General features: G+C 42.8%; 1 protein-coding gene across 2 annotated transcripts in view; it reads right to left on the reverse strand.

Moving 5' to 3' along the window:
* AR (androgen receptor) overlaps positions 1–26,745 on the reverse strand; it is a 242,148-nt gene that overhangs the window by 114,671 nt on the left and 100,732 nt on the right. For both annotated transcript variants that reach the window (XM_081847008.1, XM_081847009.1), the window contains exon 2: positions 22,435–22,586. In XM_081847008.1, coding sequence (XP_081703134.1) covers positions 22,435–22,586 — 152 coding nt within the window. The remainder of the gene's footprint in view (positions 1–22,434; positions 22,587–26,745) is intronic.

Genomic DNA, 26,745 nt, shown 5'->3' on the forward strand with positions numbered 1-26,745 from the left:
TGAGGCTCATCTATCCACCTCTCTTTCATCTGCAATTCTGCCCACACCTGTTTTGCAATGCTTTACCCCAACCCGCGGGCTTTTATTCAGAGGTTGCAAGAAATGAGCTCACATAGTAAAAAGTAAAATCAGGCTTAAGCTCTTCACCACTTTCAGTAAGGTTATGCATGCCTCTGAGTCTTGCAGTCTCTACCAACAACAGCAATGTCGGCAACCATCATCTAAACGTGATGGGAGACATATGTGATTTGTGCACTGCAGGGGTTGGACTAGATGACCCCTGGGGTCCTTTCCAACTCTAAAATTTAGCAAACTGCATTTTCTCTCTGCCCGCCTTGTCATTTTTTGCTGGGGGAGGGGGAATAGGAGCACTGCCGTCTACAGGAAAACTGTTCTCCAAGGCCTACTTAATAAATCAAAACACAGCTGCCTCTGTCTAATTTTAGATTTCCCTGCCTGGCAAGGGTTTCCTTAATTCTGTGATAAATAAGGAGGAAATCAAACATCTCTGAACAGAAAAGGATTGCATTAAATGCAATGAGAGCAACATCAAAGCCACAAAGATCAGACCTCGAGCCACTGTTGTTGTTGTTTCAAGTAGGGTTGCTCCCTGTAGAACACTCCTCACCCCACAGCAGTGGAGAATTAGAACCAGGATGTATTTTGCAGCTGCAAAAAAGCAACCCAGAAGTAGCCGGTCCAGAGCTGATACAGATGAAACAAAGATTGACTATCTATGCTCTAGGAATTATAGAATCATAGAACTGTCCCTTTGGACGGGACCCCCAAAGTTCATCTAGCATAGGGTTTCCCAAACTTGGGTCTCTAGCTGTTTTTAGACTACAACTCCCATCATCCCTAGCCAGCAGGACCAGTCATCATAGATGATGGGAATTGTAGTCCAAAATAGTTGGAGACCCAAGTTTGGGAAACCCTGACAACCCTGGGGAATCACAGCTGAAGATTCGCTGGCAGACGGCCATCCAACCTCTGTTTAAAAACATCCAAGGAAGGAGAGCCCACCACCTTCCAAGGGAGTCTATTCCTCTGTCAAGCAGCTCTTACTCTCAGAATATTCTTCCTAATGCTCAGCTGGAATCTTTTTTCTTGTTATTTGAATCTGTTGGTTCAAATCCTCCCCTCTGGAGCCGAAGAAAACAAGCTTGCTCCATCTTCCATGTCATAGCCCTTCAGATGTTTGATATTTGGCTCTAATATCTCCTCCTGGGACGCGGGTGGCGCTGGGGGTAAAACCTCAGTGTCTAGGACTTGCCGATCACATAGTCGGCGGTTCGAATCCCCGCGGCGGGGTGAGCTCCCATCTTTCGGTCCCAGCTCCTGCCCACCTAGCAGTTTGAAAGCACCCCTAAGTGCAAGTAGATAAATAGATACCGCTTTATAGCGGGAAGGTAAACAGCGTGCTTCGCTGGTGCTGGCTCGCCAGAGCAGCTTTGTTACGCTGGCCACGTGACCCAGAAGTGTCTCCGGACAGCGCTGGCCCCTGGCCTCTTAAGTGAGCTGGGCACACAACCCTAGAGTCGGACACGACTGGCCCGTACGGGCAGAGGTACCTTTACCTTTACCTTATCTCCTCTTCTCCAGGCTAAGCATTCTCAACTCCCTCCGCTGTTCCTCATAAAGCTTAGTTTCCAGACCCTCAATCATCTTGGTCTCCCTCTTCTGCACACCTTCCAGCTTATCAACATCCTTTGAACTGTACACAGGACTCCAAGGGTGGTCTGACCGAGGCAGAATAGAGCCATACTATTACTACTATTGATCTGGACTCTAGATTTCCATTGATGCAGCCTAGAATTGCATTAGCTTTTTTGCTGCTGCATCACACTGATGACTCAATGTTAAACTTTGATCCCTATTTTTAAATAAATAAATAAATAAATAATAAATAATAAATGACTGGCATTGCTACATGTGATTCAAATCATAACCTAACTACAACCACAGAAAAGCCAGGACGTGTCAATCAGTCTCCTGCACCACACCCACAAACATACCTTGCCTTAGTCACACACACTCCCCCAGCAGGTGGGCAAAAGTAACTCTTTCAGAAACCTCAGTTACTGCTCATTCTTGTAACATTAGAACCTGTGCTCATCCAACAAAGCTGAAGAATCAAGACAGGCAAAAGGAAGGACTTATTCATGAAGCGCAGAGTTAGAAAAATGGAACTTGTTCCACCAGGAGGCGGTGATGGATACCAACCTAGATGACTTCAAAAGAGGAATAGATATATTCATGGAGGAGGAGGAAGAGGAGGAAGAGGAGGCTATCAGTGTTTCTGAATATCCATTGCTGGAAACCAGAGGAGGGAAGAGGGCACTTGTGCTTGGGTCCTGCTTGCACTTTTCCCATAGACATCTGGTTGGCCACTGTGAGAACAGGTTGCTGGGCTAGACGGACCATCAGCATGGTCCAGCAGAGCTCTTCTTATGGTCTTATGTAAGATTTGAAGTCAATTTACCTACCGATGTACTGGTTGTGCAGGCATCAGAGAGGCACCAACAATGAGGACCCGGGCAGTGCTAGAGAGGTCCTCCCGTCTCAGAACTTGCAACTGTACATCAACTTACGCGAACGTAAACCCCACACAGCTCATTGAGATTTACTTCTGAGTAGGCATGCACAGGATTTCGTTGTTAATCTGCAACCCTAAGCAAGCACCACTGAGCACAGTAAATACCCACTAGATTGCACTGCCAGCTGATGACATTGCCATAAAACCACATGCAAACAAATAACATTACTTATTTAACAATATTTATACATCACTTGATGGTTTTAAAAAACCCCTCAAAGTGGTTTACAAAGAGATAATAAAATTTTGCAGGTGAAAAACCCTGAAACAGTGCTCTTTAAAATATTCAAAACATAAAAATCAACAATAAATTAAAAACAGATTAAAAATTACCTCAACTTCCAAAGCTTCTGGATTGGTTTGTCTAAAGAAAATACATTTTTAGCAGGTGCCAAAAAAAGCACAGTGATGGAGTTCCAAAGTGTAGGTGCTGCCACACTAAAACATTTCTTATAAATATGATGCGGCACCTGCAGCAATTGTGCTGCTCAATACAATCAAGTGGGTGTATATGGTGATCTTGTTGGTAAACTGATATCTAGTTGTTAAGGGCTTTGTATACTAATATTAACATCTTGAACTTGGCTTGTAGCAAATGGGTGACCAGTGCAGATCTTTGAGCACAGGTCTTATATGCAGATGAGGCCTCATTCCTGTCAGAAATCATGCATTGTGCATATACAGCAGCACAAATGGAGCTGTTCATTTGCCCCAGCTGCAACAAAAAATGTCTCTTCTGCATTGGTCTATACAGCCACAGCAGGCGCTGCTACCTGCCAACAGTTTTACTCAGGGCTTTTTTTCAGCCAGTATTTGCAGGAACTCAGTTCCGCCCAACCCCCCTTTTTAATTTCTTTATTGCAAACACATAGATACATCCATTATACATAAATAAAATGAAAAGAAAAAGAAAGAAAACAGAAAAAGAATAAAAACAAAAAATAGATAACTAACTTAAAACAACAAATATTTTCAAATTAACTTCTATATAGGGAGTACAAGCCTTCTTTACACAACTTTGGATTGACTCCTTAATGCGAATAATGATTTCCCGCTATCCATGAACGTACTTAGCAAATCATCCCCCGCCCCGATAACTGTATTTAGATGGTAAGTCTTGGAGAAACAGTCTGATTGCCAGTGGGATTTAATCTACGCTCTGGCGGGAAGGTAAACGGCATTTCCGTGCACTGCTCTGGTTCGCCAGAAGCGGCTTAGTCATGCTGGCCACATGACCCAGAAGCTGTACGCCGGCTCCCTCGGCCAATAATGCGAGATGAGCGCTGCAACCCCAGAGTCGGTCACGACTGGACCTAATGGTCAGGGGGCCCTTTACCTTTAAGCCAAGTGATGCTCTGGAAGCCTTCTTTTTACATGTAATTTGTAAAGACATCCCATTATCTTCTTAATCTTTCTTTTGAGTGATTGCTTATTAGGCTTGTTAATTTGGCGAGTTCTAGATATTCACTTAGTTTTGAGAGCCATTCTTCTTTTGTTGGGATTGTATTACATTTCCAATGTTTCGCTATCACGATCCTTGCGGCCGTGACTGCATACAGAAAGACTCTTTTATTATCCTTTGGGATGTCCGTTGTGAAAATTCCTAATAAAAATAATTCAGGTTTTTTAAAAATATGTATGTCTAATCTTTATTATTATTTCTTCATATAGCATATCCCATAATTTTTTAATTCTGGGACACATCCACCACATGTGGAAAAGACTCCCCTCTTTTTGGTTACATTTCCAGCATTTGTTACTAATCTTTTTATTCATTTTAGCCAATTTTGCTGGAGTTATATACCACTGGTACATCATTTAAAGGAAATTTTCTTTAATCGTTTAACAGGCCGTGAATCTGATATTGTTTTTGCAGAGGTTTTCCAATTTTTCTAGCTCCATATTATATCCCAGATCTTGCGCCCATTTTACCATTACATCTTTGACTTACTTGTCTTTAAGATGCCATTTTAATAATAATTTGTACATTTCAGACAGGGTTTTTTTTTTTTTGTTACCTGAGAGTTCTTTGTCTAGTTCAGAGATTATTTTGTCAAACCCATTTTTTCTTTTGTCATGTTCAAATATTCCGTTAAGTTGATAATGTTGCAGCCAGTTTATGCCAATTTGTTTTAGAGTGTCATAATTCTTTAATCTTAATTGATTATCGCGTTCTTCCAATAAATTTTTATAGGTTGGCCTGTTGCTATCCATGTTTTTTCTTTTAACTGCTGTTGCCTCCAATGGTGAAATCCACCAAAGGGTTTTTGGCTCTAACATTTTTTTTATTTCTCTCCCATATCTCAAATATTGCCTTCCTCACGATATGATTTTTGAAACCCTTATGTATTTTCACTTTCTCATAGCCCAAATAACCATGCCATCCTACTACATTGTCCCATCCTTCTATATCAAGTAAGCTGGTATTCTTTAGAAGTATCCAATACTTTAACCATACAAAACAGGCTGCTTTGAAGTATAAGCTAAAGTCCGGTAATGCAAATCCGTCCTTTTCTTTTAGGCCCGTTAATAATTAGAATTTTATTTTAGGTTTCTTGCCTTGCCAGATATACCTTGCCAGAAACCTATGCCATTCCTTGAAGCAATTTGTTCCATTAATGATTGGGATGGTTTGAAAAAGAAACAACATATTTGGGAGGACTTCCGGCTCCTCTCAGGTAGATGCCATTGCCATTATAAGAGAACAGTGCTCGCTTCGACAGCACATATACTAAAATTGGAATGATACAGAGAAGGTTAGCATGGCCATTATAAGAGAACAAGGGAGGTGTTTATGGTAATTTCTGGCACCTATTTTTCTAGAATAACACTAGTTTTACTTCACCAACAAAAGAGAACTCCTTCCTTGTCTCCGTAGCACCTTAAAGTTCAAAGAACTGTGATTTAAAAGGAACAGAAGTCAAGTGAGTAGGAAAAGGATTAACCTTCCTTTTTCTGCAGATGCAATAGCCATATATTTGTTTGTTCAGAAAGGCTTTTAAATACTTCAGCAGGCAAGAGTAACTGATCCAGCAGCTGGCAAGCAGTGCTGTCAGGCATGGTGAGACTGGACCTGTGCTGTGGAAAAGGACAGCCCCAAAGGGGAGCCCACACACTCTTTTGAGCTGTGGCAAGCTGACAGCCCCACAAAAGATGATGAAGAAGACATCTGTGGGTGGCCAATTGGTGTACAATATTTATCTATTGCAAGAATTGCTAGTGTCTTACAAAGCTCCCCCACGCCTAAGAATTTCTAGGTCCAGCTCGCAATGGGCACTTCCAACTCCAGGCCTTTCAAAGTTAAAACTGGTGCCTTACATAAGTATGTAAGAAGAGTCCTGCTGGTTCAGGCCAATGGCCCATCTAGTTCAGCATCCTCTTCTCCCAGTAGCAAACCAGATACCCTGGGGGGAGACCTGCAATCAGGAACACTCAGCAGCATTACTATCGCCATCTGTGGAGGCAGATCACAGCCATCCCAGCTAGTAGCCATCAATAGCCTTCTCTTCCTGCATGCAATTGTCTAATCCTCTTTTAAAGCCATCTAGGTTGGTGGCCAGCCTTGCCTCCTGTGGGAGCGAGTTGCAAAGTTTAACTATGTGCTGTGTGAAGACTTTCTTGTAGCTGTCCTGAATCTTCCAACATTCAAGTTAATTTGATGTTCATGAGTTCTACTGTTATGAGAGAGGAAGCAAAAACTTTTTTCTATTTACTTTCTCCAGCCCATGCATCATTTTATAAATGTCTATAATGTGATCTCTTATTTTCCCTTTCTCTAAACTCAAAAGACCCAAACCCTGCAACCTTTCTTCATCAGGGAGTCGCTCAGGGTATCCATTTTCGCTCAGGGTATCCATTTTAACATTTGCATTTTACCGAGTTAGGAAAACTGTGGTCCTGTTTGCATGCAAGGTGCATATATAAACTAACTATTTTTTGCAAACACTTCCATATTTTTAAGTTTCACAAACAGAGATTTCTTCTCAATTACCTCTGCACCCCAGTTTTACACACTTCCATGTATCAAACAATTTATGCAAAAGAAATGTGCATGGAAGGTTTGCATCAGGGGGATTTCAGAGTTCATTGGGGAGCGGGGAATTGACAGCAACATGTGGTCTGATGGCCCCTCCCCTTCCTTATTTTTTTAAATGGGACATCCTGCCTGCAATATTATAAATGGTGGAGAGGAGAACATGTCCACCCCAAGGTACAAAACCAGATCTATACACCATCTATTTTGAAGATAGCAGTGCAGGGAGTTGAACTAGATGACTTGTTTTGTTGATTCAATTCTATGATTCTACAATTCTATGATTCTATTATCCAGCATAGCATTAAAGTCTAAAAATGCATCACTCGTGGTGGTATGGTCTCTATCTTTAAAACACACACACACACACACACACACAGAGAGAGAGAGAGAGAGAGAGAGAGAGAGACACCTTGGCAATCAACACTAGCAATCCCAAGAAGTCTTGAAACAATCCTACGCCTCACACACTGTGGGAGACAGGAATGTGGGGACAGGAGATGGGCATCAGCCAGTAGGAAGCCACTGAAAGGACATCTGTTGCCGCTGCTGCACCAGTGAAAACTTTGCAAAACTGAAAAGCTAAGCTAAGCTACTGCAAATGGTAATTTTCACAAAATTTCTGCTCACTCCCTACCTAAATGGCCAAAATGTTTGCTTCCTGAAATCCCCACCACTATCATAGAATCACAAAATTGCAGAGTTGGAAGGGAACCCCAAGGGCCATCTAGTCCAACCCCCTGCAATGCAGAAATCACAGCTAAAGAATTTCTGATAGGTGGCCAGCCCAACTCTGCTTAAAAACCTCAAATTACACTGTAAATTTGTTCTGGTCAGCCTAGGGTACCCAATCCACCTCAATTAGGATCTGGAAGAGACCAGGGTTCAATTCTCTACTCGGTCATAAAGCTCACAGGGTGTGATCTTGGGGGCCAGCCATTGTCTCTCAGCCTAATCTACATCACAGGATTGATGTAATCCTTGGGGATTAAATGGGGATGGGGAGAGAACCATGTATGTCACCTTGAGCTCACTGGAGAAAAAGGTGGGATAAGAATTCAGTAAAAGAAGTAAAATCCTACAATTCTGGAGGGCCGAGTTCTTTGCATCCATTTGTTCTTGTGGGTTTGGGCCCCCAGCTGTCAAGCTCTGTGTGAGCAGTAGGTTTGGCATTACCAGAAAAGGCAGATAGCTCCCCATTCAGAGTGGTTCATTCCACTGGAGGACTCTTAAAAGCACATAAATCTCTCCCTTCCATACTTGCAAGGCAGCTCTCCCTTAATTTATAGACATTCCATGAGACGCATAGGGCCATGCTGAATACAGGCTGGCTCCAGCTTGTTCAGACAGATTCCTCAGCCCGGCTACAATGTTCACCACCAAAAAGCTGTGTGGGCTGCCGTATGCCTCCTGTTATTTCTTCCCAACCTTGCCCAGTTCACCCTTTTGGGGAATTCAGACAGGCTTTTAAGAACCTAAGAAGATCCTGCGGGACTAGTCCAGTGGCCTATCTAGTCCAGTATCCTCCTCCCACATTGCCTAACCAGATGTCTGAGGGAAACCTGCAAGCAGGATTCAAGCACAAGAGCAACACTCACCCCTTCTATGGTTTCTAGCAACTGGCATTCAGAAGCATTGCTGCCTCAAACTGTAGAGGGCGCAGCACCACCATCCTTGCTAGTAGCCATCAATAAACTTCTCCTTCTTCATTAATTTGTGCAACCCTCTTTAAAAGCAATCTCATTTTTTGGCCATCATTGCCTCCTACGGGAGCAAGTTTTATAGTGCTGTGTGAAGAAGTCTTTTCTTTTATGCATCCTGAATCACCAAACATTCAGCTTCACTGGATGCCCACACATTCTAGTGTTATGAGAGGGAGAAAAACGGTCCTCTATCCACTTTTTCTCCATGCCCTGCATAATTTTTTATAAACGTCTGTCATGTCACCTCCGCTTCTCCTTTTTCAAGTCCCAAACACGCCAAACTTTATTCACAGGGGAGTCACTCCACCCACTTTATCATTTTGGTTGCCCTATTGTGAACATTGCCCTATTCTACCACAACAGTACCCTTTTTGAGGTGAGGTGAACAAAACAGCAGTACTCCAAATGTGGTTGCACCATAGAGTTATATAATGGCATTATGATATTGGCTGTTTTATTTTCAATTCCTTTCCTAATGATCCCTAGCATGCCCCACCCAACCTGCCTCCCTACCCCCCACTCCTGGTCGAAGGTACTGCAGCAAAATAAATAAAAAAATAAAAAAATATTGTTCTGCATTCTGTAAGGTTCTTTCTCACAGTTAATAATAGCTAGGGAAGTGTCTGGCCCAGGTTATTCTCATCAGAATAAATTGTGAAAAGTAAAGTCACTTGACTTATTCTGCATTAATTTACTTTCTTCTTCTAGAACTCTGCAAAAGGTTTTAAAAAGAAGGAAGGGAAAGGAAAGGGGAGCCCTGTTTTCAGCTCCACTCCTGCAGAGCTTGTTTAATCCATGAAGCAGAGTTTCCCCAGTAGAGTTTCAATAAACAGCTTCCTTGCATGGAATGGGGAAGTGTCATTGGCAACCTACTAATAGGACAGTTTATGTTTCGTGGGCTGCAGGCAGCTCAGAAAGTTCAAAGTTGCTTCTTCATGCAGCACTTAGTTAAACTGTGGAACTCCCTCCTGCAGGAGGCAGGGATGGTCACCAACTCAGATGGCTTTAAAATAGGATTGGACAAATTCATGGAGGAGGAGAGGGCTATCAGTGGTTGCTGGCCATCATGGCTCTGCTCTGCTCCCCACAGTCATAGGCAGCAATATTTCTGAATACCAGTTGCTGGAAATCGCAGGAGGGATCTTGCACTTGGAGTCTGCTCCCTGGTTTCCCACAGGCATCTGGTTTGACCACTTCAAGGACAGGGTGCTGGGCTAGGTGAGCCCCCGGGACTGATCAGCAGGGTTCTTTTTATGCTCAACCTCCGGCACAAGTCCCACTTCCAGTCATCTTGCTCACGTGGCTCTCTGCGTGAGCTCAGGCAACCTTTTCATGTTGCTCCGCAGTGAACAAATCCTCCCTTTGCTCTACATACCAGTTTGCCAAAGACTACTGAGTTGTCAGAGCAGAACCAAGGCCAGGTTAACAGCTAGCTGCCAACACAAATAATTTGTTTCCAGTTTCCCTTGCTCCTTAATATTTGAATCCCCCTGATTTTTCCTATCTTGGGTAAGTTAACTGCAAAGCCTGCAGAAAGATTTGGAAGTTGCAAAAATGAATGTCATGGTTTAGAATTTCCATATATTTGACACACACAAAGAGAGAGGGGAAGGAGGGTGGGCTATAAATTAGATTTTTGTCCCAAGATGCATTTTGGCACAGAATCTGATTAGAAAGTGGGAAACCAAAGTTGCATGAAGCAGTGAGAGCCAGGATCCAGGTTTGCTTGAACTTTAAAACAATGTAGTCAGACTCAAAATTGGGCAAAATTTCAGGATGCGAATTCTACTTTTATATTTTATACAGGTTTTTTTAAAAAAATGAGGAGTCTTGCTAAGGAATTAATTAATTTTAAGAACAGTCAACAAGAGCCAAATTCAGTTCAGGAGAGCCAGTCATGGTGTACTAGTTAGAGCAGAGCTTTCCAAATGTCGTGATACATTAGCATGTCAGCGGCAGTGTATAGGCGTGTCGTGCGAATTCTCCTTGTGCTCCTCCTGGGGCTGGAAAGGGGTTCGTTTAACCTCTGGTTTGCTAGTAAAACTGAATTACTGTGGTGTGATATGATGCATGTCTGAAAAGTGTGTCACCGACATGAAAAATTTGGAAAGCTCTGGGTTAGAGTGTTGGACTCTAACCTGAGAAACCAGGGTTCAAATCCCCACTAGACCATGAAGCTTACTGAGTAACCTTGGTGGTCAGTCACAGCCTCTCAGCCTTACTTACCTCACAGGGATTTTGTGGGGCTTAAATGAGGAGGGAAGAGAACCATGTATGCCACCTTGAGCTCCTTGGAGGAACAGTGGGATACAAATAAAAATATATAAAGGAGGGCATGTCACCTACTGCTCTTTCTCCCATATCATCATAACATTTGACACTGCTATCATTTTGTGACGATTTTCAAGCTTCTATAGTAACTTATTAATGTGTTTTGAAACTGCCAACTAGCTGTAGATTTCAGGATCTGAAGAATGTCTCTGGTGCATGGAAACAGGATTCAGAAACTTCAAACAAACTCAGGTTATGACTATGGGAAGGCATAGCTATAGTCTCTCCCCCCCCCCATCTTTGTTAATTCATTATTATTAAGGAATGGGCATCCCTATCATGATTTACTGCAAAAGCCTTGGGGCTTGTGTAATGCAACCACACCTTTGCCTCTTGTATGATCAAATATTTTGCCCAAGTTACCTCCAGCTCCCTCCTTCTAGTCGTCACATGCATCCGTATTCTCAAACAGCCTCCTGGTTTCAAGCTGAAGTACCATAATACCACTGTACAAATCTAGGGTGTGACCACATTTGAAATACTGTGTAGTCAGTTCTGGTCGCCTCACTTCAAAATGGATATTGCAGAGTTAGAAAGTGTTTGGAAAATGGCAGCCCAAATGATAAAGGGGGTGGAACAACTCCCCCACGAAGAAAGGCTGCAGCATTTGGGTCTTTTTAGTTTAGAGAAAAGGCAAGTAACAGGTGACATGATGGAAGTTCATAAAATTATGCATGGCATGGAGAAAGTGGAGAAAGAAAAGTTTTTCTCCCTCTCTCATAATACTGAAACTTGTGGGCACCCAATGAATGTGGGAATATTGAGTACAGATAAAAGAAAGGCTTCTTAATGCAGCATACTGTGGTGGCCACCAACCTGGATGGCTTTAAAAGAGGACTGGAAAAATTCATGGAAGAGAAGGCTATTGATGGTTATTAGCCATGATGCCCACGGCTCTGCCTTCATAGTTGGAGGTAGCATTGCTTCTGAATACCAGTTGCTAGAAACCACAGCGCGGCAGATTGCTCTTGTGCTCAGGGCCTGCTTGTGGGCTTACCAAAAGAGGTATCTAGTTGGCCATTGTGAGATCAGGATGCTAGACTAGACGGGCCATTGGTCTGACCCAGCTGGCTATTCCTACATTCTTAACCCTCAGCTTCCTTAACAAACTACAGCTCCTATAACACTTTGGGGGAAGCTGTGACTGTTTAACGTGGCATCATAGCGCTTCATATCTATGGTGTGAATGTCTTCTAAGATGAGCCTTTCCTTCAGATCTTAACACAGCAATATAACATTGGAGGTGCTCCTTAGGTACCTGGATACTAAGTCATGTGGGGCTTTAAAGATCAGCAGTAACATTTTGAATTAGGTTCAGAAGCATATCAGGAGCAGGTGAAAATCCTACTGAATTGTTGGTAATATAATACTGGCTGGCTGAACCACTTAGTGACTGGCTACTGAACTTTGCACTTACAGATAGTCCATCTTCCAAACCAGTTCAGCTTATTTATTTTATTACATAAAATTTATACCCTTGTTGATTGTAAATAAAGCCCCCCAAAGTGGTTTACAAAAAAAGATTAAACAATGAAATTATTAATAAGAACAATTAACAACAATAATATAAGACTTTAAACATGTTAAAATAAAAATAGAGAAAAAACGGATTAAAACTTTCTAAATATCTGGACAGGCTTGTTTAAAATAAAATGTTTTGAGCAGGCAGCAAAAGGAGTGCAGTTAAGGCACCAGCCTCATATCAAGAGGTAGGGAGTTTTAGAGTATAGGTGTTGCCACACAAAAATGTCAAGTTCTAACAAAAGTTAATTTGGTCTTCAGCCTATAAACATCAAAAAAGAGGGAAGCGAGTAGGATCCAGACAATCTACATCTACATAAATGGCACCTTTTAAAATGGATATCACAAAACCACTTAACGATCAGGAATAGATAATAAGACAGACGGAATTTGACTCTCCTTTTATAATTATGACAGAGTTTTGATAGCTACAGCAAGGAACCTGGCTATATTTTCTATGATCATAAGGTTGAAATCAGACAGTAAAATAGGTATAAAACTGAGATAAAACTCATCCAAGTTCCCCTAGCATAGAAATAGTACATGGGTGATAAAAGGGGATCTAATGTCCCCGTTAAAATGTCAGTATAGGAGAACATAGACTAATGTTTCATCTGAGCTGTCTTCAAGGGTAGCTCCACATACAGCACAACAGGAAAGGATGGAGAAAAGAAAGTATTTCTTGATGCAGCACAAACCATGGAACTCGCTCCCACAGGAGGCAGGAATTAGGTCTGGAAATGAACTGGCAACTAGCTGTTTGTCTCCGTTTCTCATAACGCTGGAACTTGCAAACATCCAATGAGGCTGAATGTTGCAAGATTCAGGGCAGATAAAAGAAATCCACACTGCCAAATATGGAACTCCTTTTCTCAGGAGGCAGCAATGGCCACCGACCTAGATGGCTTTAAAAGAGGATTAGACAAATTATTGGCTACTAGACATGATCGCTGTGCTCTGTCTACACAGTTGGAAGTAGTAATGCTTCTGGATACTCGTTGCTGGAATCCATGGGAGGGAAGAGGGATCAGATCCTGCTTGCAAGTTTCCCATGAGAATCATTTTGGCCACAGTGAGAAGAGGATGTTGGACTATATGAGCCACTGGCCTGATCCAGCAGGCTCTTCTTATGTTCTTACAGTACAATATCTAACTGAAGCCAATAAAAGAAGGGCTCATCTACACATAACTTTGCTCCACACTTTCCCTAGTAAAATTCAATTGCCATTTACTCAATGCAGCTTTACCCAGAGAATGTGCCGGGACCAAAGCAAAAAACAAAAAATAATGCTTGGATACGAACCTGGAAAGCCTTGACCTGTGCCTAGAAATGCAACACCAAAGGATGTGTGAATGAACCCTAAACCACAAACTATTGAAATACACAGAACTTACTCAACAGGATGCTCCTTGATTGGGCTGCTCAGAAGGGTGATCATGGGATGTTCAAGAAAAACAACGTGTATGACCAGTTGCTGGGAATCACAAGTGAGCATTGTTGTTGTGCTCAGGTCCTGCTTGCCACCTTCCCACAAGCACCTGGTTGGCAACTTTGAGAAAAGACTGCTCAACTAGATGGGCCACTGCATGATCCAGCAGCTGGTCGCTTATTATGTTCTTAAGATACTGAGCAAGTTGTATCAGAGGAGAGACTAACCATGCACATCAGTTGCACAATGCCTGGACAGGTGACAGAAACCAATGCAAGATCAAAAATGACTGCTCATCCATCTGCAGTGAGAACTGGGCTTGGGATCCTGTCCTAGGGCTGGAACCTTATGCAAGTGCCCCATACTATTTCAACCATTCTAGACCAGTGTTTCCCAAAGTGGTTGGTAGCACAGCCCGCCCCCCAGCGGGGCACTAAGAGGCAAGGGGGTTGAAGGGTTACAGGTGTTAATGACTATCAGACATTGAAAAGCAGGTATCACTGGATCAAGCTGAATTTTGATGAATTAATCAAACTAAACAAATTGGATTTTGTGCAATTAATTGTTATAATTTTGAATTTTACTGTGTTTTTGAATTTTACTGTGTTGTTACCTTCCTTAGTAGGTTGTGCAAACCACCATTCCGAATAACACTTTGTATATGGTAGGGTAGCAGGCTCTGGGGATAAGTTTATAGAACCAAGTGGCCAGAAAGTTTGGGAACCATTGATCTGGACAGTATGGTCCATAAAGACTTCCCCAGTCTTGGATCTCCAAACATAGTTGGAATTTAATTCCCTTCAGCCCTGACCACTGGCCATGAATGCTTGGGCTGATGGGGGTTATACAGTCCACAAACCAATTGGATGCAAAATACATGATAAAAGCAAGAAAAAAAGGACACAAAACATTAAAGCCCCCCTCGCACAAACACATTTAAAAGGGGCATCTGCTTTGTGCTCTTCGCCAGCATACTGACTTTTATTAGGCATAAGACTGTCAGCATAGAAGTGCACTCAGAGATCTGGGATGGTTGCTGTTTTCCAACTGGGCCAAGTTCAAGGTGTTGTTGTTGTTGTTTAGTCGTGTCTGACTCTTCATGACCCCATGGACCAGAGCACACCAGGCACTCATGTGTTCCACTGCTTCCCGCAGTTTGGTCAAACTCATGTTGGTAGCTTCGAAAACGCTGTCCAAACATCTCGTCCTTTGTCGTCCCCTTCTCCTTGTGCCCTCAATCTTTCCTAACATCAGGGTCTTTTCCAGAAAGACTTCTCTTCTTATGAGGTGGCCAAAGTACTGGAGCCTCAGCTTCAGGATCTGTCCTTCCAGTGAGCACTCAGGGCTGATTTACTTAAGAAAGGATAGATTTAATCTTCTTGCAGTCCATGGGATTCTCAAGAGTCTCCTACAGCACCATAATTCAAAAGCATCAATTCTTCAACGATCAGCCTTCTTCATGGTCCAGCTCTTACTTCCATACATCACTACTGGGAAAACCATAGCTTTAACTATACAGACCTTTGTCGGCAAGGTGATGTCTCTGCTTTTTAAGATGTTGTCTAGGTTTGTCACTGCTTTTCTCCCAAGAAGCAGACTGCTGTCACCATCTGCAGTGATCACGGAACCCAAGAAAATAAAATCTCTCACTGCCTCCATTTCTTCCCCTTCTATTTGCCAGGAGGTGATAGGACTAGTGGCTATGATCTTAGTTTTTTTGATGTTGAGCTTCAGACCATATCAAGGTGTTACTATTAGTCAATAAAGCCCGTAACAACTTCTGATCAATTTACCTGTGAAATCACCTTACACCTCCACCCCTGCTCGACTACTTCCATCTGTGGAACTGGCACTGTTGCATGTGCCATATAATCCCCATTACACAGCCAATCATTTAGAGTGGCAGCACCTACACTTTGGAACTCCCTGCCTATTGACACATTAGACAGGCACCTTTGCTGTACTCTTTTTGGTGCCTGCTAAAAACCTTTTTCTTTAAATAAGCTTCTCTAGGCATGTAGAACACTGGTGAACTTTTTAAGCTATTTTTAGTTTACTGCTGATTTTATTTTTTGAATGTTTTAAAGAGTTGTTTCCAGTGATTACTGATTTTCTGTAAACTACTTTGAGGTGATCTTTTTAAGCAACTGAATGGTGTATGTATAAATTTTGTGAAATAAAATAATTCTAACAACAACAACAAAAATATGTAGTGATTCAATAAAAGTTAACCAAATTGCTATTGCTTTATATGAGGAAGGTGAAAAATAAGCTTCAGGGCCTGCAGAATATCTCCATTTTGCCTTGCAGTGCAAAATGGAGGAGAATCCAAGGCCAGCATCCAAAAAGATTAATGTTATGTCCCTCAGCCACTAAATATAGAGGAGCCACCACTGGGGTGCTGAAAATAGACGTTCAATTCTGAACCACTACTCCACTGTATGGTGATTCCTGGTCTCATTCTTGCAAGGGAAGGACAGAAGCGAGTCTGCAAACAACACCAACATACTTGCAGAATATTTTTATCATTATGACCTGCACACATTCACAAACACCTCCAGGGTTTGTGAGAGGCACATTCCATGCACATGGTGTGCAATGCAACAATGCAAATGCTAAGGCGGTGGGGGAGGGGGAGGAGAGAGCCCAGGATGGGATTTTTAATTTAATTAAAAACAACAACAACACCCCTTGCAAACTTACCCTTTGCTAACAGGCCCTGCGTTGCCCAGGCATTCCAAAGTGTAAAAGAGTCGCTCTCTCTGAATCCTCCTCTTCTTTACTCCTGCAGATCCTTCATGGCCTGACCCTCTTTGCCCTTTGATATCTCACTTCTGGAAACCCTCTGTGTGACATCTCTGCCAATGTCCTTCCAAACCCAATTACATGTATCTGTTGCTGCAATTCCACTTTCAAGTCTGACAAGTCCAATCCAGCTGTGCAAATTGGATGGCTGTTTGGCAAACAGAGAACATTTGGGGGCTCTCTGACAGGATGTGTGCTTTACCCCTTGGTGAAGACGAGATTGAGAAGCACTTCAAGAGCCAAGCTGGCAAGCTCTAAATTTCATCAAAGATGCCAAAGAAAGAAAGTAGGGTTTTTATTTCTGCCCTGGATTGACCTGAAATAAAGCATGCAGGCATGAAGGATCCTAGTGCCAAGGCCACTCTGGATTCCATGTGCCACAATAGGTAGGTATTATATGCCAATGCACACTCAGGCCATACCTGCACCATACATTTAAGGCAGTATTGTGCCAGTTTAAACAGTCATGGCTTCTCCCCTCAAATACTCCTGAGAATTGTACTTGGTTAAGGGCACTGACAGTTATTAAGAGGCCTCTATTCCCAAACATAGACACAGTTCTCAGAGCTGCCTCGGAAGAGCAATTGGTTGTTAAACTACTCTGGTTTTCACCTATAAAGCCTTAAACAGCTCGGGACCGCAATACCTCAAGGACTGCCTTTCTCCATATGAACCTACCCAGACCCTGAGGTCATCTTCTGAGGCCCTTCTTTGTGTGCCTCCTCCACCTGAGGTCTGGAGGGTGGCAACACGAGAACAGGCCTTTTTTTTTTTTTTGCAGTGATTCCATTTGCGGAATTCTCTCCCCAGGGTGCCTTCATTATATACCTTTAGGTGCCAAGTGAAAACCTTCTCCAACCAGACCTTTGGCTGATTGACATCCAACACCCTTTTAAAATGTGTTGTGGAAGTGGGGATTATTGGGTTGTTTTTGTTATGTATTTTCTGCTTTTATATTGTGCTTTTTTGTTGTGAACAGTCCTGAGGACTAATACTAATACAGTGGTACCTCGGGTTAAGAACTTAATTCGTTCTGGAGATCTGTTCTTAACCTCAAACTGTTCTTAACCTGAGGTACCATTTTAGCTAATGGGACTTCCCGCTGCCGCCACCGCATGATTTCTGTTCTCATCCTGAAGCAAAATTCTTAACCCGAGGTACTATTTCTGGGTTAGCGGAGTCTGTAACCTGAAGTGTCTGTAACCTGAGGTACCACTGTACTTTGGGAACTGTAGCTATGTGAAGGGATTAGGGGTCTCCTAACAACTCACAATGTCCTTAACAAATGACAGTTCCCAGGATTCTTTGGGAGAAGCCAGGTATGTTAACATGGTATAATAGTGCTTTAAACGTAAGGCGCAAATGGGGCCTTAATTGCATTCAGAAAAGGGAAGCTAAAATGATGAAGGTGATGGAGTGCCTCCCCTTGCAGCATTGGGGATATTTTAGTTTAGAGAAAATGATAGCAAGAAAGGAGATTCCAACTAAACATTAGAAAGGAACTTTACAATGGTAAGAGCATTCATTGGAGGTTTTAAAGAAGGGGCCGGATGGCCATCTGTCATAAATGCTTTAGCTGAGATTCCAGCATTGCATGCAGTTGGACTAGATGACCCTTGGGGTCCCTTCCAACTCTATAATTCTATGTTTCCATGACAGTGGAACAGGCTCCCTGACAAGGTGGTGGCTTCTTTCTCCTTGAAGGCTTTTAAGCATAAATTGTCAGGGATTATTCAGCTGGGATTCCTGCATTGAAGGGGATTTGACTAGAAAGCCCATGGGATCCCTTCCAAGTCGTCATCGGCTGCTGTTGCTGCTGCTGCTTCTTCTTCTTCTTCTTCTTCTTCTTCTTCTTCTTCTTCTTCTTCTATCACTCGTAGCAAAGTAAGATTGTCTTCTATGAACACGGTCTTGACAGTGAGTCCATAAGTGACTGTGGAGGTCAATTCTGGATCCACATGTCTTTCCACAGTGGGACATAGGTTTCTGGGCAGAAGTTGATCATGTTGAGGGTCTGCCAAATGTGCCTTCTGCTTAGAACATTTCTCCCTTTCGTCCTGAGTTCAAGCTTCTTCAAAGTCCATGACACCTTTGGTAAAGGCTGTTCTCCAATTGGAGCACTCGCAGGCCAGTGTTCCCCAATTGTTGGTGTTTATATTACATTTTTTTGGATTTACTTTGAGAAAGTCTTTAAACATCTTTTGTTGACCACTAGCATTACGCTTTCCATTTTTAAGTTCGGAATAGAGTAGTTGCTTTGGAAGACGATAAGCAGGCATCCGAACAACATGACCAGTTCAACGAAGTTGATGTTGAAGAATGATTGCTTTGACACTGGTAATCTTTGCTTCTTCCAGTACACTGGCATTAGTTCACCTGTCTTCCCAAGTGATATGTACCGTATTTTTCGCTCTATAACACGCACCCGACCATAACACGCACATAGTTTTTAGAGGAGGAAAAAAATATTCTAAACAAAACAGTGGATGTATGATTTTTGTTGTTCATGCTGTGGCCACAGACATGTGATCTGACGGTGAGTTTGGGGTAGCCCAATGCAAAAATCCTGAGGATCCATGTGGATCCATGCTTTGTAACCACGTTTTTGCACCACTGCGGCCCCAAGCAACAGTTGGTGCGTGATTTTTTTGGTGCAAGCTGTAGCCATGGACATGGTATGTGATCTGATGGTGAATTTGGGGTGACCCAGTGCAAAAATCCTGAGGATCCATGTGGATCCATGCTTTGTAACCAGGCTCTCTGTCCCTCTCTTCTCCCCACTCAGTGGCTCTTCTCCCGCTTTGCTGTTTCAAAGCGAGCAAAGCGAGCCACGGAGGAGGGAAGGAAGGGGAACCATGGATCCTCTGCTCACGACTGCAGCAGATCCCCCCGCCATCCGTAGGCATTTGCTCCATAACACGCACAGACATTTCCCCTTACTTTCTAGGAGGAAAAAAGTGAGTGTTATGGAGCAAAAAATATGGTAATTTTTTTCAGAAACACTGTTGCTGGAAACTTTCAAGGAGCTGGAGATGGCATTTAGAAGTGGTCCATGTTTCCCAAGCATACAGTAAAGTTGGTAGTGCAATAGCTTTGTCAACAAGCATTTTGGTTTTCCTGCAAATGTCCTGGTCCTCAAATACTCTGCACTTCAGTTGAGAGAAGGCTGCACTCGCAGAGCTCAGGCGATGCTGGATTTCAGCATCAATGTCATCCCTTGTGGAAAGGTAACTGCCCAGGTAGGAGAAGTGATTAACACTTTCCAATATTACACCACTGAGTTAGATTTGTGGCGCTATCTACAATCCTATAATCACAAATGCTGTGCAAAGTCACTGCATGCATCATGAAAAGTGAGTGCGCAGAAGCCCTCCATGTGATGACTGAGAAACATATCAGACAGAACAGCACGGTCAAATCCTCAAATGCGAGTACTTTGGCTGGCGGACCAAGATGTGCCTCTTTGCTAAGTAATACCATAAAAATGTGGCAGATGACTTATTACTGCCAGCAGACAGTGCACTTAGTAGATGTTCACATTAGGAGAAAATAATGTGATGGGTATTGGGTGGGTCCCCTCTGAACACCCCAGCCGGGTGCCTCTAATTTATGGCAATACTTATGTTTCCAAATATATGGGATCTGAACTGCTGCCTGTTCCTCCCATCTTCGCGAATTTAAAAGCCACAATCTTTTCTTTCCCTTCAGCTTGAACAAACTTGCCATCTTGCTGTCACCTCTAAATAAGAAACAACAACAACAGCATGCCAGGGATCCACACCAAAACCCCAATCATAGCCCCTCTGGAAGACCTGCCCAGCTCTGGAGCTGAGGGGTGCGCAGGGAAGCATAAAGCTTCACATCCTGGTCTTTGAGGTGAAAGCTCAGAGTGCAATCAATTTATGTTCACCTGAACAAAATAGGATGGGAGGAGGATAGCATAGGAAGTTGCCTTATATTGAGTCACGCCACTGGTCCATCTAGCCCAGTATTGCCTACTCTAACTGGCAGCAGCTCTCCAGGCTTTCCTTTCAGGCAGGGGTGATTCCCAACCCTACCTAGAGATGCTGTCAGGGACTGAACCTGAGACCGTCTGCTCCACATTTAATTCTCACAAAAATGTGAGGTAGTTCAGGCTGAGCAGCATTGTCTCCCAGGGGAGCTTCACGGCCATCTGGGGATCTAAGCCCTGGTCTCCCATGTCTTAGTCTGATAATCCAGCCACCATACCACACTACAAGGAAAGTTCCATTCCTTTCCCTTATCAACCTATTTCTCCTTCAATAATTTAGTTTCTCTAACAAGATGTGCCCCCCCAAAAAAACAGATTTGGAGGGGGAGCCATTTGGAGGTGGAAATCTGGCAGATAATAAAATTGCCACTATCCTTCCTAACCCAGCACGGTTTTCTGGCAGTGGGCGGGTGGAATCAATGGAAAACTTTCTTTAAAGACAAGATGGGAAGTCCTCATCCTGAGCAGGCAAACACTAAGATTACTGTCTGCTAAAGAGTTTTAATAAGGAAATTAAATGTAGACTAGGCTGCTTAACCCAATGAAATCACAGAATCATAGAGGTAAAAAGGTAAAGGTAAAGGACCCCTGGACGGTTAAGTCCAGTCAAAGGTGACTATGGGGTATGACACTCATCTCATTTTTCAGGCTGAGAGAGCTAGCATTTGTCCACACATAGCCACACATAGCATTTGTCCACACATGGTCAGCATGACTAAAACAGTTCTGGAGCAACAGGACACTATGATGAGTTCCAGAGCACACGGAAACACCATTTACCTTCCTGCTGCAACGGTACCTATTTATCTGTGCTTTCAAACTGCTGGGACAGACCAACGGGATCTCACCACTGTTGTAGAGTTGGAAGGGGCCTCAATCTAGCGCAACCCCTGAAACGCATTAACCACAGCTCAAGAATCCCTGACAGATGGCCATGTAGACTCTGTTTCAAAATCTCAAATGAAACAGAGTCCATCACCTTCTGAGGGAGTCTTTTTCACTGTTGACAGCTTTCACCTTACGAAAGTTCTTCTTAATGTTTAGTTTAAATCTCCTTTCTTGGAATTTGAATCCATTGGTTCAGGACCTTCTCTCCAAAGCAGGAGAAAACAAACCTGCTCTCTCCCCCATGTTACAGCCCTTCAGATATTTGAAGATGGCTATCATGTCACCTCTCCATCTTTTCTTCTCCAGGATAAACATCCCTAACTCCCTCGGCCATTCCTCTTAGGGTATGGTTTCCAGGCCCTTGATCATATTCTTCACCCTCCTCCTCTGCACACGTCATAGCTTGCCAATATACCGTATATACTCGAGTACAAGCTGCTTTCGGGCTGCTCGTTCCCTCTCCTCTGCAGCTGACAGCAGCAAAGACGGAAGAGGAGGAAGGAGCAGCCCCAAAGGGCTCCTTTTGGGCCACTCATCCCTCCACCGCCACCTCTGCTGCTTGCAAGAGCAGGCATAGGAGCCGTGGTTGGGAGAAGCGCAGTGCAGCACAGCGCCTCTCCCAACTGCGGCTCCTGTTCCTGCCCTTGTGAGAGGCGGGTGGTGGGACCAGTGGCGAGAAAGGGCTCCTTTCGGGCTGCTCGTCCCTCTGCCACTGCTGCCCACCTCACTCAAGTATAAGCCAAGGGGAGCTTTTTCAGCATTAAAAATGTGCTGAAAAAGTCGGCTTATACTTGAGTATATACGGTACTTCTTAAACTGTGGCACTGAGAAATGGACCCAGGGCTCCCAGTGGGGTCTGACCAAGGAAGAATAGAGTGAAACTATTATTTTCCCTTGATATCTGTTAATGCAGCATACAATAGCAATAGCTTTTTTTTGCTGCATCACACCACTGACTCATGTTGTTCTTGTGGTCTCCTAAGACCCCTAGATCCCTTTTGTTGTCAAGCCAGGGGTACCCCATCCTATATCTGTGCGTTGGGAATGACATCTACAGCCATCGTCTGATTTGCATTCAATCACACACATCACAAACACACAAAAAGATGAATTACCTTCAGCTGCCCTCTTGAAAAAGACTTTGCAGCTCCCACAAGTGAGTGCTCCATAGTGGCACCCAGAAGCTTCATCCCCACAGATCAAGCATGTCTTCTGTGGTGGGAAGTAATAGTCAATGGGAAGAACATGGTCTCTTGCAGACTCCAACCTTTGGAAGCAAAAAGGAGAAAAGGGGGAAACATCAGCAAATGTGGCAAACGCATAACAACTACTGGATATTAAAGAATATTCCAGAAATGTTTATTAGTGTGAACCTGAAAGAGAAATATATTAAGACAATATTCCACTGGTACTTAACTCCATGTATTATATTGTGTGTCATCCTTTTAGCAGCTGTGAGGTTCCGTAAATTCTTATGCCAAAACTCAAGAAACAGATCCTTTCAGTTCTTCCATTTTTATGCAACAGAAAGTCTAGCTGCTACTAGAAACCAACTTAGCAATTCCTTCAAAGAGAATCATTTTACAGTATCATCCCATATATTTAATAGTACAAGTTGTGACGATGACAGAATTGCATATTTAAGTATTTGTGATATTTCTGCAATCCCACCATAAATGAAAAAAAAAATGTGCCATTATGGGAGCAACCCCTTCAACGAAGTTGGAAAGATTGAGAATTTATGTGTGAAATCTGAACTAGTGTACAATGCCATTTGTGTTAAACTTTCAAAGACCTTTCATGTATGTAAGTGGAGACAGACTTAAGCGGTTTATGTGACCCAACAGGGAGTCTTCAATACTAATGTTAAGGGCCTTTTCCTATGTACGGTAGTTTTAAGGCAGATTGTTAAAAGTACTTTCTGCTGGAATGGGTCACCCCTGTCCAGATGTTCAACATGCCTGTTCTCAAGCTATTGGGCAAAGCCAGGACCCATCAGAAATCTGGCTTTGCTTGGGCCTGGAAATCCTGGGAAATGAGAAATGCAGATTTGCTCAGGCACATTAATATGTCAGATCTCAATGGACATGCATCCCAGTTTCCTGTTTCTGCAAGTGGCTTTCCAGAAGATTCTGGTGTGTGAGCCCATTAATATATAACACTATGTGTTCTTAGGACAACTATTTATTTGGGAGGTTCAAGTCCACAGTGGAAGTAACTTCATACTTAATGCTTGTTTAGACAAGCCTACCCAGATGCTTAGAAAGTTGAGGGTAATCTTAATCTGCTTTATTATTTTAACTTTTGTATGTTTAACAATATGGTTATGATTTTTCTCAGTTTTATTGTTTCATCTTTTCATAAACTGATTTGAGGTTCTGTACAATGAAGCAGTGTATAAATTTTATGGAATAAGCAAACAAACAAATGTCTGCATGAATAACTGTTAGCATCCTTTCTAACATTAATGGCCCTTTGTGTCCCTTCCAACTCTACATTCTATGATTTGCACTCTCCTGTCTAGGCTTATGCTGATCCTTGAAAATTGTGCTTGGATTAAACAGCAATTTGCTCTTCAAAAGCTGGTTGCTTCATATTGATCTTTCAATGAAAAAGTGATGCTGTTCAGGGCTTGGCATTGAGGATTCTCAGTCTGTGCTATGTGGAACCCTCTTAAAGGCAATTAAAAACAGTGATTTTGAACCCTTCTGAATGGGAAGAAGACGGAAACATTTCAAAGATAGCAGAAGCAAGGAAGTGGCAAACTCAGACATGGAGCAAATTGGGCAGAAAAGCATGAAAACACCCTCCTTAGATTCCGAAACACTTTCCAAGGTTCAGGGCCATTCTGCATTTCTTCCTCAAACATATTTTTTTTTACCAGATCCAGCTGCCAGTCTCTTATTGTGCTCTTAAACAACCTACAGCCCTGGGCTTTTGAACATGGCTCATTATCAAGTGTTGGTCTGCACGTGTTCATCACAGATCTACCACCCTTGCTTTGGGAGAAGTCACAGTGTGGTCTAGTGGTTAGAGTGTCAGAACAGGACCTTGGGGAGAGCAGGTTTCAAATCCCTACTGGGCAATGAAGCTCATTGGGTGTGATCTTGAGTGCCAGTCACCACCTCTCAGCCTAAGCTACCTAGAATTGTAGAATCAGAGAATTGTAGAGACCTCATATGTCACCTAGTCCAACCCTATGAAATGCAGAAATCCCAGCTAATCAATAGTCAGGGAATCAACAGCCAGATCACGACACTCATAGCTGATCTTACTTCACACCCTATTTAAGTGTTTCTGCCTGATTGCAATGCACCCTTTGTTGCAGACTAAAGTAGACCTACCTGACTATACGCCAATTAAATAAATGACTGCAATTTACCACAGGCTATGGGGGAGGGAGTCTTGTGTGAGGGAAACTGCCATTCAGGGAGTCTCAGGCAGGAGTTAATCAAAAAAGGAAAGTTTGATTTACCCCCTCCCCTCCCCCACCCCAAAAAAACACCCAACTCCGAAGTTGGTGAAACAACTTTAGGTCAGGAGAAACGTTGTTTCAGGTAGAACTTATTATTTAAACTAAATATAGGGACATCACAATATGACAGTCACAACTTCTCTCAAACTCCCTTTACTTAAAATCAGTTGTTACACTTCAGTTTCCGTTACTCCTTTCTAGGTCCTTATGCTTAGTTTGGGCAGATGCTTCAGATCAACACTTTTAACACCGTTTATTAATTTGGTTCACAAGCAAAGGGGCACTTTTCTTCACTTTTTTTTTAAAAGAAAACAAGCCCACACCTGAGGTATTCTAATTAGTATAGCAGACCCAGGGGATCACCTCACCCCTTGTTATTGCTTTGGGAGTCTTCTTTACCTAGAAGAAATCTCCCCTCCTGACTGGAATGAGACCCAGGTAGTCTGATTCCCACAGCTTTTGGTTCAGACTCAGCCCTTCAGTTAACTCCTGACTATATTCCCCAAACACTCAACCCAGTCTTCCTATCTAAGCTGCGAGGCTCTTTCCCCTTGCTACAGATAGTCTCCTCAGTGTGGTTGTTTGGCTCAAATCAGAACCAGTTCTCTCTCAGGCAAACCTTATCCTAATCCTTACCTCCCATCTCAAATCAAGCCCTATCTCTATCCCTATCTAAAAACTCCCTCAGAAACGGTTCCCCCCCCCCCAGTGTTGGCTCCAGGCCCCCCTCCCCCGGCTGTTTGGCTGTCTTGGTAGCCAATCAGAGAATTCTGAGGGACTGCACCACCAAGACTCTGGCCTGGCTCTGCTGTCTGGCACACACTTCAATGCCTCTTGCATGGATGGATGGAGGATACTGTGATAATGCATGTGTGTAGAAACTAGCCTGTTGTACAAAGGCCAAATTTGCATTTGAAACTAAAGCATTTTATAAATATTTATCATCAACAAATAAGTTTGATGTGCAAAGTTTAAGAAATGACTGGACTAAGTAATGGGAATGCTCACTATTACCTAGACAGTGGGAATATGTATTGGCTTCGATATCAGATGCATTGATGGATCTTAAACTAAGACTAAATCAACAGAAACTATTATTTAGCATTATTGGACTCCCTTACATTTGTATAAGAAAGGACTATCCAATGTAGCTCTTTGTTGGAGATGTAAATGCTGGACTATATAAACAAGACACCACAGAAAAAAACAAATTAAGATTTTCAGAGGTGAATATGCTCTTGAACTATATACCCATCACATGTAAATTAACAATAGGACAACAAAAATGGATTCTATGTGCCCTGATGGTGGCCAAGAGACTGCTACTGATGAACTGGAAGAACAGAGACACGATTCCCCTTAATCAATCACTTGGCAACATGACAACACTGGGAACATATAAACAGACAGCTTATAGACACAAACTTTATTTGGTTAAAAACAATGATACTTGGAATGAGTTTTGGTTACTGACAATTAAATGTGAGTTAGGATAATAAGAATATACACATCTGTATATTAATGTATGGTAATGTAACAGTATTTTTTAATTTTTTTCATTCACACTCATTTTTTCTCTCCTCACTCTACCTCTTTTATAAATAAAATAAAATTAATAATAATAATAATAATAATAATAATAATAATAATGCATTACTTCCTTTTGCCTCTGGCCCCACCCACCACTGGCATTTGGCCCCTGCAGGTTTCCTAGAAGAGAATATGGCCCTCAAACTAAAAGAGATTCCCCAACAAATCCACCTGATCCAGAGAAATGTGGTGCCCTCCATACCACAATCCACTGCCTTATAGTGAGATGGTACAGCAGAACACCTATGGAGGTGCCCATCAGCCCACCAAGCTCCCCTGCTTTTACCTAATGGGCTTCTGTTTGTTGAGCAGCTGTTAAGAGGTAGGGGGGAAATGCCAGAGGGGGAAAATAAGAGGGGCT

This window comes from Podarcis erhardii (genome assembly GCF_964252035.2).
Source record: "Podarcis erhardii genome assembly, chromosome: Z".
Taxonomy (NCBI): Eukaryota; Metazoa; Chordata; class Lepidosauria; order Squamata; family Lacertidae; genus Podarcis; species Podarcis erhardii.